The sequence below is a fragment of the Procambarus clarkii genome, chromosome 69 (genome assembly GCF_040958095.1).
Source record: "Procambarus clarkii isolate CNS0578487 chromosome 69, FALCON_Pclarkii_2.0, whole genome shotgun sequence".
NCBI classification, from domain to species: domain Eukaryota; kingdom Metazoa; phylum Arthropoda; class Malacostraca; order Decapoda; family Cambaridae; genus Procambarus; species Procambarus clarkii.
In genome coordinates, this window is record NC_091218.1 from 25,393,949 (window position 1) to 25,406,178 (window position 12,230).

Consider the following 12,230-nt stretch of genomic DNA (forward strand, 5'->3'; position numbering starts at 1 on the left):
GGGATTGCGTGGGGTTTTTGTCCCTGCCTGATTGTCCACCCCTGGTTGTTCTCCTGTTTTTTTTTTTTTTTTGTGCTTCTGCTCTTTCTTCCTGCCTCCTCTGCAGCAGGGATGTTCTGCGTGTGTTCTTAGGCGTTGGTCAGCCTGTGTCCTGTGATGTGCTTCTTTGTCTCGGTCTGTTGCAGTTGTTCGTGCCCCTTGGTTCGGGTCCTGTTCTGGCGGCGACCCTTCCGCCTTCTTTGGTTTTCCTGCCCTGCCGGTTGTTGTTGTTTTTTTTTTTGGGGGGGTTCTTGCGATGTCTCGCGTCGGACCCGTCGTTTCTGAACTCCTGGCGGGCTTGCATGCTTCGGAGTTTTTCTGTTCGGCAGACGTTCCATCTCCTTGTGCCGCCTGGGTTTCGGTGGTCGCGCCCGGGATCTTCTCGCGGCTCCGCCTTTTTCCTGGGCTCGGGGGGGCCTTGTCGGGGCTGCTTATGTTCTGCCTCGTGGTCTCGCCTCCGGTTGGTGGTCGGGTGGCTTCGTGGTAGGTGTCCCACCTGCGTGTTTTTCTTGGCGGCAGTATGGGGTATTTTGGCGGTCCTTCCTTTTCCTGTCCCTTCTTAGGTGGTTCCTCTTGTTAGCTTGGTTTCCTCTCGGCTTGGTTTTCTAGTGGGGGTTGGGGGCCGTCGTCTTGCCACATACTGTCGCCTCTTTTCGTGCGGCGCAGGTGGAGCCGCTTCAGCTTGCTTTCGGTCTTGGTGTTGCTTCTGCACCGTTAGTCAGCTGTCTTGTGCGTCATTTCACCTCCGGCCTGTTCGTGCGCCGCTTGCACCATCCTGGTCTCTGGTCAGCGTGCTCTGTCTTCTCCTCGGTTGGTAGTGCCCCTTCGGTTCCGGTGTGTTTTTTCGTCGGCTCTTTCCTTTGGGCCTTTGCCTCTGGGGGTCGGTTCGCTGAGTTTTCTTGCTCCTTCGGTTTTAGCGTTTTGGTTGTTTGATGGCAGCAGTCTCCATCTTTTCTGGCGCGGGGTGGGGCTGCTGCATTCTGGAGGGGTCCAGGGTTTGTTGGTGCTTCGTTGGTCGGGCCGGGGGTGTGTCGTTTTTGTGTTCAGTGGCGGCCCTCCGCTGTTGTTTGCGTGCCACGGCGTTTGGGTCCGGAGCGCGTTTTGCGTTGATCCGGTTCTGTTCTTCCCGGTTCGCGGGTGATGGTGTCCCGGGTGGTCAGCCGTGTTCTTGCGGCTAAGCTGCCTGTGTTCTTCCCTCATGCCTGTGGTGTTCGTGGCTTCGCTGCTCTCGCTGCCGTCTGGGCGACGTGGCCTTGCAGTCTTTCGGGCATGGATTTTTGGTGTTCGTACAGGGGCCTTGCTGCTCGTGGTTCTCGTGTTGTTCCCGGGATTTTCGGGGCTGTGGCGCCTTGGGTTGGCGTTTGCTGCCGGTTGTCTCGCCTCCTTGGGGGATGCGTGGTGTCCGCCTCCCGGTTTTGTCCCTTTGACCTTCCTCTGTGGGTAGTTAGCTCCGGGGAGCCGACGGGGCTCCCCCCAGAAAACCAGCGTTGAATGTAATGAAACGCCATTTTCTGGGTGAGACCCGGAGGCTCCCCGGCAACCCTCCCTCCCTCCGGTCGGCGTTTTTCGCGTGTTTTGACATCCAGCCTCAGAACTGATGGGTGGATAGCCGGCGTGGGAGGTCTGGGGCTCCCCCTTCCCCCTCCCGGGGAGGGGGGAGCTGCGCAGACAGCGGCGCGGTGACGTATGACGTCATACTAGTTTCCTTGTTTTCTGTTGAAGAGTTCTATTCACTAGTTCGGCTTAGGTAGCAATTTTCACCAGAATAGGGGTTTGTTTTGGAATGCTTACCTTTCTGGATGCTTGACCCGGTCGATGGCAGACATAGAATGCTTCCAACCACACGGGGGTTTCTATAGGCCATTGCTCCCCTTGCCTCTCTGAGGGGGCCAGGTTCTGGCTCGTGGTCCCCGGTAGGCCCTAGAACTCCATACACATGACTGATGCCAAAGTCTGACATTAGCATATCAGCCGGTAAAGCTCCGGGGAGCCTCCGGGTCTCACCCAGAAAATGGCGTTTCATTACATTCAACGCTGGTTTTTTCTCTCCATTTTCCTCCATTTCTCGTTTACAAACTTACATGATAACCAACGGGTCTCGTCCCCAAGGGGATCGGAAACCAAGTGGTGCTCTATATAGTTGAAAAAAAATTAATATGTTGTAATACTGTAATAAAATTGATAAACTTACTTAATTTTTATTTGAAGCTGATGATTACAAAGCTGTGAAGATTATGTCGTTCTCTGCGGCACTTATTTTGTATTGTTTAGTATACATACACTATGTATTTATACATTATGTACACTTATATTCAGGCATTTACTTCACATAACAACTAGGCTTATTACAAATTCGCATGTGAATAATGCACTGCACTTTAACAGAATTTTTTTTTTTTTTGACCAACAGCTGTAACGCACTTGTATAATTGAAATGTATTTCTGTATTTACACTGTGTACAGTATATGTTTTGTCAAGGCTTAATTATTCATTAACACTTACAATACTGTACTCTATCAACATTTTTTACACTAAATTATATGCATTTCAATCATATTTTGTATCATCGTTAGCGGATGCTGCACGACTTGTCGAAGGGAATTCAGCATCAGCGGGTGCAGCATGGCTTGTAGAGCATTTGTTGCTGGCAGATGCTGCATGACTTGTTGATGGGAATTCAGCATCAGCAGGTGCAGCATGACTCGTAGGGCATTCGTTGCCGGTAAATGCTACATGACTTGTTGATGGGTATTCCGCATCAGCAGGTGCTGCATGGCTTGTAGAGCATTCGTTGCCGGTAAATGCTGCATGACTTGTTGATGAGTATTCCGCATCAGCTGGTGCTGCATGGCTTGTAGAGCATTTGTTGCTGGCTGATGCTGCATTACTTGTTGAATTCCCAGTGGGTGCAGTATGGATTGTAGATGAAGATTTTTCACGGACCGTTGAATCATGAATTTATCCATTTTTGTCTGGATCTGATTATCTCTGGCTAACGTTCTGAGACAGTAATATCCTTCAAAACTGATGCTAGCCGCACGAATTCATAGTAAACAATGTGGACACACGGCCCAACACAGTACATTCATGTCCGTGGGGAAAAAATAACTAGTGCCTATATTACAAAAGGTATTTAACCCTTAAACTGCGCAACACGTCATATGAAGTGTTGGAGTACTATGTAAGATTTAAACGGCCTGCGGATACACGGGGTTCACCTCACCTTCATCAGGGCTCTTGTAAACAGAAGCCATTAAAAAAAAAATCATGGGCCACATTCCCAGGTGTGAAGTCCTCAGTACTGAGTGAGCAACCAAAGCTGGCGCTCGTAGCATGAGCTCACAGCACTGCTGTTCAGCTTGTGACCACAGCATCGCCTAAAAATGCCATAATATATATATATATATATTAATAGGGTATTAATTTCATCAACATTGTTGATGAAATTAATACCCTATTAATACCACATTTTGTTCTGTCTTGTGTTAATGCCACATCACCCCTTCCACCTCACTCAAATGTAGATATAAAATCGGAGATACGTAAGTTCTATTCAGTTGTGTATTTGTGAACTAAAGTCTTTGAAAATGCAATAAGTTTTACGAAACGCCCCCGTGTCGCGTCAGACTAGAAATAAAAATGAATTTTGGAGAATTGATTTTTGATTTACCTCCAACAGTGAAGCGTAATGTACGAAAGATTGAGAAAATTCGTGTTAGAATTATTAATCTTACTTTTTCGGTCATATTTAATAATATATGTCTACAGGAAAGACTGCTACCAAAATATACTAATATATATATATATATACATGCTATTATTTAGCGGTGATAGTATTACAGAAGACCCGTGACTGTGATAAAAATAACCAAGATTCTGATAATAGCAGGATTGTTGTGATAATTAGCGCTGTAGTGGGAGGAGTAATCTTGGTGGGGAGGGAGGTACCGTTGTCTGCTGATTCTGTGTGACCACTTTTTATTGTTTTGACTCACTATACCAGCTTAGTTATTCGCTATGGTGAACCAAACATGCAGATACTTATATATAACGTCTGTATAAGTGAATAAAAGCAAAAACAGTATGGTGGGAGGAGAAGGATGGCGAGTCAGGGGAGGGAGGGAGGGAGGGAGGGAGGGAGTGACAGCCAGTGGTGGGCTGCCACTGCCACTGCTACTCAGCATACCAAATTAGTGGTTCATTATGGTGAATACAAATGTAGATACTTATATATAATGTGTATATATAGTGTAATAACAGCAAAAGGAGTGTGGGGAGAAGCCATCTTGGTGAGGGGAGGTGGCAACATCTGCATGATTTATCATGCTGGGTAGGGGTGGCCACTATGCTCTTTGGACACTATGCCAGCTTAGATGAACAGTTATGGTGAACAAAACATGTAGATACTTATATATAACGTCTGTATATAGTGGATAAAAGCAAGAAGAGTATGGTGGAAGGAGGATGTGGGAGAGGGAGGAGTCATTGAGGGAGTGGCAGTGAGAGGCTAACTGCATCATGTTTTGTGTTCGGTTGCGGCTCTTTGCCGTTATTTGTGCGCCACGGCTTCTGTGTCCGGGGACGCGCTTCGGGTTGATCCAGTTTCCCTTCTTCCCAGTTCGCAGGTGCGGGTCTCCCAGGTTGTCCGCAGAATTATTAAGGCTAGCCAGCCTGCGGTCTATCCCCGTGCCCGTGACGTTCATAAGTTCGCTGCTCTTGCTGCCGTCTTTGGCAACATGTCCTGGGCTGACAATCGGGCACAGGGCTTTTGGTGGTCGAACAGGGTCCTGGCTGCTTGTTACCTGGTGAACGTTCCTGGGCCTCATCGGGCCTGTGTTGCTTTGGGTCGGCAGCTGCAGCCAGTTTTCTCGACTTCGAGTTGAGGAGTGAGCAGCGATGGCCTCCCGGGTAAGTCCCTATGTTTTCCTCTGTGGGTACTTAGCTCTGGGAAGCCAAAGGAGCTCTCCTCAGAAAACCAGCGTTGAATGTAATGAAACTCCATTTTCTGAGTGAGACCCGAAGGCTCCCCAGTATCCCTCCCTCCCTCTGGTCGGCGTTTTTTTCGTGTTTTGACATCCAGCTTCAGAACTGAAGGGTGGATAGCCGGCGCGAGGGATCTGGGGCCCCCCCTTTCCCCTCCTGGGGGAAGGGGAAGCTGTGCAGACAGCAACGCGGCGGCGTGTGACATCATGCTCGTTTGCTCGTTTCTTTTAGGGGAGTTCTATCCAGTTGTTCAGCTTTTTGGTAGCAATATTTTCACCAGAATAGGGGTTTGTTTTGGGATGCTTACCTTTTTGGGTGCCTGACCCGGTCGATGGCAGACATAGAATGCTTCCAACCACACCGGATTTTCTATAGGCCATTGCTTCCCATTTCTCTCTGAGGGGGCCAAGTTCTGGCTTGTGGTCCCCGATAAGCCCACAGAACTCCATACACATGACTGATGTCAAAGTCTGACATTAGCCTATCAGCCTAGCAAGCTCCGGGGAGCCTCTGGGTCTCGCCCAGAAAATGGCGTTTCCTTACATTCAACGCTGGTTTTTTCATGGGTCAAGGTAACTATTACATCCATATTTGCATCATACATGCAAAACCCAAAAAATAATTGTTAAAATCTTTATATGATGATAACTGCATTACCCAGTGAATCGACTATTGATGATAACTGCTGTCTAAGGGTTAAAGTATATACATGTATGTGCAAAGGGTTAAACCCTAAGAAAATCAATCCAAAAACATTATCACTAGTGAGAGTTGACAATGTCCCTTTAACTGAGTTCCTTAAACTCAAATTTTATGCTTTTCTCAGGTGTAATGTGAATCATCGAACTCCAGCTGGTACTCTAGACTATCTTCATATGACTGCTCTTCGTAGTAATGCCCCCTTGGCCACATTGTTGGTATTAGCAGGTTTTAAGCTGTGGCATGCAGAGTGGTTGGTTGGGATCTTCACTCCAGGCACGCTTCTCTCAAGACTTGCTGCTGTTAGGTGATGTATTATTAATATTTTCAACTATTATGGGCTGCATTGTTCAACCCAAACACTTGATGTTAATTACAAAGCATTCAAGTTTAATTGCATAGTTGTTAATTACAAAGCATTCAAGATTAATTGCAATGTTGTCAATTACAAAGCATTCAAGTTTTATTGCATTGTTGTTAATTACAAAGCATTCAAGTTTAATTGCATTGTTATTAATTACAAAGCATTCAAGTTTAATTGCATTAGCCTCTTAAAGCTATCCCTAAGATTGCTCCTAACTACTGTCTCATTAGTTGAAGAAGTTTTGTTTCACCTACTGGGGACCAGAGCCAGAACCTGAACATAACTGCTTCACAGAAGCACATGGAGTGAGTGTCATTCCATCACCCCCATCAAGAAATCACCCAGAAGGGTAGTGAAGCAGTACAGACAACTGAAAGTTCACAGAAAAAAAGTCTTGAAACAAAACAACAATCCAAACAATTCAAAACAATAATCGAAACACTCAAACTAGACGCAGGTTCGAATCCTCGTCATGGCCCTTGTGGATTTGTTCATTAAAAGTAGCTCAAAACCATAAATACCAGTAATGATCACTAGCCAGCCTGGAGCACCAGCTCATCTCTACCAACAGTTCCAGGTCAGTTCTGTTGCTGATGCAATGCAATTCACTGCTGAATTGTTTCAGAGTCTGTTCCTTCAGGTGCACAGTACGGTGTGTAAGTTTGCAACTGTGTAGCATGCCCTGAGGAGGATTCAGCTTCCTCCAGGTTCTGTGTTCTGGCTTTACTCTACTCCCTGGCAGTTCGTTGTCTGAACCGTGGTGGTCACTTCGGTTTTCTGTGGGGAGCCCCATCCGCTCCCTGAAGCTATCCAAACTGACATGTGCCATATTAGTTTGGTGTCATCAGTCACGGGTGTTCTGTATGCCTACCGGAGACCATAGCTAGAACCTGGCCAACTCAGAGAGGCACAGGGAGCAATGGCCATTATGAGCACTCTACATTTAGAGTATGTCATGTCTGCCATCGACCGGGTAGGGCACCCAGAAAGATAGGCAAAACAATACAAACCCCCAGCTGGTAAAAATTGCAATATACATCCGAACAGAGCCAAAGAACTCCTCCCATAAGAAAACAAACAAACAAACAAGCAAATCGTCATCCATCTAGCGCACCTGGTCATTAGTTCACTAACCCCCCTCCCACAAAAGGGGGGAAGGAGGAGCCCGAGCAGGTGGCTCACGACACCAGTTCTTGACTGGTGTGCCTGGTGATCAAATGTCGCCTCTGGCCTTGCTTTCCTTTCTGGATGTTTCCTTTGTGGCTGTGCCAGCTGTGTGTGGTGGTGTGTTGGCCAGGTGTTTTCAGTACTCTGGGCTGCATGAACCTAGGTTTTTTTTTTTTCTGGGCTCACCCAGAAAATGGCGTTTCATTACATTCAACGCTGTTTTTTTAGCCAAGGGGTGCTTTTATCAGGGGTAATTAAAAAAAAAAAAAAAAAGAGATATTAACCACTGCACTGCGCAACGCGCCTTGAGGCTCTCGACGGATGGTGTGCGAAGTGCCTCAGGAATCTTATAGGTATAGCGTATTGTTCAAAACTCTCAAGGCTACACAGGGCTCATGCCAGTTTCCTCAGGGCTCTCCTAAACAGATGCCATTTAAAAAAAAAATTGTGAGCAACATTCCCGGGTGTGAAAATCTCGGTACTGAATAAGCAACCAAGGTTGGCACACGCAGCATGAGCTAACAGTATTGCTGTTCAGCTTTTGACTGCAGCATCGCCTAACATTTTCCAAATATATATGTATCTGGTATTATTTAGCCATGATATTATTACAGAAGAGCCTGACTGTGATAAAGACTGTGTACCATGTTCAGATATCAGTGAATAAATGCTGTTCAAGATGTTCACAGCATTAGCCACAGCACGTTATTTTGTCCATCTAAAATTCTTCAAACGATTTCTCATGTTCCTTTACAAAACAAACATGTGAAAAATTATTCATTTACATGATATGGTGACCAGGATTCTGATAATAGCAGGATTATAATAATAATAATAATTTATTTAGGAAAAGTACATACATAGTTGCAGGGTTACAGTACAAACATTCTGTTTGATTTAAAGATAAAGGTAGTACATACAATACCTAAAGCCACTAGTACGCATAGTGTTTCGGGCAAGGAGAGAATTAGGTGGGGAGAATTAGTGATGTGAATTAGTGGTGGGAGGAGTACTGTTGGTGAGGGAGAGAGGGAGGGAGAGGTGGCGTCGGCTGCTGGCTGGTGTGTGGCAACGTGTTATTGTCTGGAACCACCATACCAGCTTAGTGGTTCACTATGGTGAACACAAATGTAGATACTTATATTTAACGTGTGTATAGAGTGCAATAACAGCAAAATGCTTATGTTGGGAGGAGCCATTTAGGTGAGTGAGGCTGTCGTTGCTGTGTAACATGTCATGCAGTGGCCACTATGCTGTTTGGACACCATATCAGCTTAGTTGTTCAGTTATGGCGAATAAAACATGTAGATAATTATATATAATGTGTGTATATAGTGTAATAACACCACAAACAGTATTGTGGGAGGAGTAATTTTGGCGAGTTAGGTGTTGAAGGAAGAGCTGGCTGGGTGTGGCAGCCCACTCTTGTTTTTAGGCTCGCCATACCAACTTAGTGGTTCATTATGGTGAACACATATGTAGATAGGTATATACAATGTGTGTATATAGTGTAATAACAGAAAAAACACTGTTTGATTGATCGTAGAATATAATATACATGTCACATACATGAGCCCCATAATTTTGAGCATAGTGATGTTCCACACATTGACCTATACAAATTCCACAAATTACCCACTTTTGAATAATATTATAGCATAAAACCAGAAAAGAAACAAATGAGAAACATCAAAATAATTGTGAAACATTATACAGTGGTACCTCGGAATGCGAGTGTCCCTGTATGCGAGTTTTTCGGAAGATGAGCAGGATTTACTCCAAAAATATGTCTCGGAAGGCGAGGGTTACCTCGGGACGCGAGTTTGTTGATACGTGTACAGGCCGACTGGCGCGTGGTGGCATGGCGATCGCGCCTCAGTTTACCAGTGTCTCGTGTCCAGTGACTATCCCACCTGAATTCTTCACAAGGATTTACAGTTTTTTATCGGCTTTTTGGCCATTTGAGCATAAAAATTGTCATTATATATCTTGCCATGGGTCTCAAGAAAGCCATTGGTAAGGTTCAACCTAAGAAAATAGCTGTGAGTAGAGGCAGTAGAGGATGTCCCTTCTTGATTAAGAAAATGTGTGAAGTATGGGAAGAACTGCAAAGTTTTGTTGAAAAAACTCACCCAGATAAAGCTGTAGCAGGCCGTTGCATTGACCTTTTAAATGATAATGTGATGTCTTACTACAGACAAGTGTTAAAATGTAGGGAAAAACAAGTGTCATTAGACAAATTCTTAGTAAAACAAGCAAGTCCTAGTGGTATGCAGGCAAAATGTGCCAGTGTGTGCACACCAGTGAAGTCCTCACTGCCTGATGTGGTAATGGAAGGGGACTCCCCTTCCAAACAGTAACTCCTCTCTTCCTCCCACCTCCTCACCATCTTCCATACGCCTACAGCATTCAACAGCAAGGTAAGTAATAACTTGAACATAGTTTTGTAGGTTTATTTAGATGAATTAGGTATACAAATTTAGTTTGATGTGGGGTTTTTGGGGTAGTCAGGAACGGATTAATTCATTTCCCTTTATTTCTTATGGGGAAATTAGCTTCGGAATGCAAGTTTTCGGAATACGAGGCGTCTCCAGGAACCAATTAAACTCTTAAACTGAGGTATGCCTGTACTGTATTTGCAGTAACTGCCGCCCCAGGGGGTGGTGGGGCTTAGTGACCTTGAGCGCTCCATCGCTCAGTAATCATAATATGCTCAACTTCCCAGCTCCATCTCGGCTAAAGTATGTCACATACAATATTTTTGTTTAGTTTCCCGTGATCAGAGACTGCATTTTAACAATATAAGCAGAGAAATAATTGTTTGGAAAGAAATTATTTTCGGCGCACCATGGGCGTGTCGTATTTTTAATGCAGAGCAGTGCAGTGGTTAAGAATGAACAACTAATGAAACTTTCATTCACGTGGTGCGTCTTTTCTGCCGGCAAATGTGGTAGATAGGGCTTTCTCTGGGTTCATTTCCGTGTATCCTAGGGTTCCTGGGATTCATCTTTTCTGAGGGTTTCTTCCTTTTGGATTCCCTTGGTGGGTTTGGGAGGCCCTTGGCAAGTACCTCTGGTGAGACCCAATTTGGCCTTTGTGAGCCTGGTTGGGAGCCCACACCAACCAGCCATCAAAGTAGGCTGCCACCCAGGAAGGCACCAGAACTCGAAACGCCCCTTATCCCAGGAAGAGGAACCAAACTTAAACAAAACCGGAACCAACACAACTGATGGGACCTAGTAGTATAGCACACTATCAGAGATATTAGCCTCAGGAAGCCACAGGGGCTCACCCAGAAATTGGTGTTTCTGGGTGAGCCCTAGTGTTGAAATAACATTCAGCAATGGATTTTTCATATATCCTATTGTAACATTGTATTAATTTGAATACAGTATTTTAAAATATACTATTGTAATATTGGTGGTATTGTATGTATTAATTTGAATATTTTAACTCTTTAGGTCACAACCCCTCACACTTGCTGATTTGTGCAGAATTCATATACGCTGTCGACTTGGGGAGAGAGTCCAAGTTACCCTTCAAGCCTCTTCTCTTCCCCCACGAGTAGTAAGATTTCTAATGTTGGAAGATGTGGCAGAAGTGGATCTCTGACAACCACTACAAGTGTTATAGCCATAAACATTTTATAGTATGTATAAGTATCTGAAAATATAGAGGGTGAAATATATATTATGGTTGAGTGTAAAATTTAGTTAGCTTGTTTTTTTCTATCTTTTCCCAAATTTGTTTCCTTGTGTGAGTAAATAAATTGTAATTGCAGTGTATATATTATCTGACCACTTACTGGAAATTTTGGTTATACCTCATGGTTTGTGCTGACTAATCTTTCCTCTAATGTAATATTAGTTAGATCTTGGTAGATTGATATCTGGATTCAATTAACCTCATTTAGTGAACCTATGGATTTACTTACCCGATTCCACAAACAAGAGTTTGGCAAAATGAACTAGGGATGTACTTATTTGCTTAGGATGTTGGGCTACAGTTCACAGACTGGTGGGAATGTTGCACATCATATGATTGGTTGAAATTAAAATTTCACTTAGTAAAATTAGCCCATAGAGCATATAAAATATAAGGTCATGAATGATACTTTCTTATTATCACTCCAATCATATTTTTAATGATTTTCAAAAATGGATGCAACATTACAAGAAACTGTTAGAGCTTTTGGAAATTTATTGAGGTTACAGTATTTAAAACCAAATTCTATGGTTCATTTTAATTTCCAGTTGCAATGGTTCTATTCCTTTGCTGAAATATAAACCTTTTTCCTTTGAAAATGAGGTTTAAAGGCTGGATGTGGGAAATATTATGAATATGATGAAATATTTTTACAAGCAGGTTCTTGTGGTATTTTACCATGTGGTAGGTTGAAATTAAAATTTCATTCAGTGAAATTAGCAATAAAGCATGGGAAATGTTAGGGTATGAACCATGACACTTAATATTGCTCCAATCACAATTTTAATCATTTTCGTAGATGGAAGCAACTTTAGAAGAAAAGAAAAATACATTGCTTCAGCTGTTTTTGCCATTAAAAAGAAAATTCTATTTCACAAATTCCTCCATAAAACATCTCCAGCTGCAATGCATCCCTCACTCCAATGAATACATGTTAGTTCCATATAGTTTGCTAATTAAGATTGCTCTGTATTGCAGATTATTTGCTGGAAAGACTGAATCAGAAGTAAAAGCCCAGAAGCTTGTGTATGCTTTCTAATTTTTAACCTCTGTACTGCACATTAGTTTAACCCTTAAACTGCTCAGCATAAGGGGGCAGGGAAGCGAAAGATATTCGAATTATGTAAAAATTACTTAAAAATGTTAAACAAATCTCCAACTTATTGGCTTCAGCATTGTGAAACTTTCATCAAAATATTTTCAGAAATTGATTTTAGACGAATACTGTATTTAAAAAAAATGGGAAACAGATTCATGGAAAATGAAAAGGAA

At 43.6% G+C, this 12,230-nt stretch overlaps 1 protein-coding gene across 9 annotated transcripts in view; it reads left to right on the forward strand.

Moving 5' to 3' along the window:
* LOC123772175 (ankyrin repeat, PH and SEC7 domain containing protein secG) overlaps positions 1–11,983 on the forward strand; it is a 96,738-nt gene extending 84,755 nt beyond the window's left edge. For 8 of the 9 annotated variants that reach the window (XM_045765226.2, XM_069311291.1, XM_069311290.1 and 5 more), the window contains 2 exons: positions 5,850–6,029; positions 10,715–11,983. In XM_045765226.2, coding sequence (XP_045621182.1) covers positions 5,850–6,029; positions 10,715–10,865 — 331 coding nt within the window. In that variant the 3' untranslated portion in view covers positions 10,866–11,983. The remainder of the gene's footprint in view (positions 1–5,849; positions 6,030–10,714) is intronic. The other variant, XM_069311284.1, reaches the window with a different exon arrangement.
* The last annotated feature ends 247 nt before the right edge of the window (positions 11,984–12,230 follow it).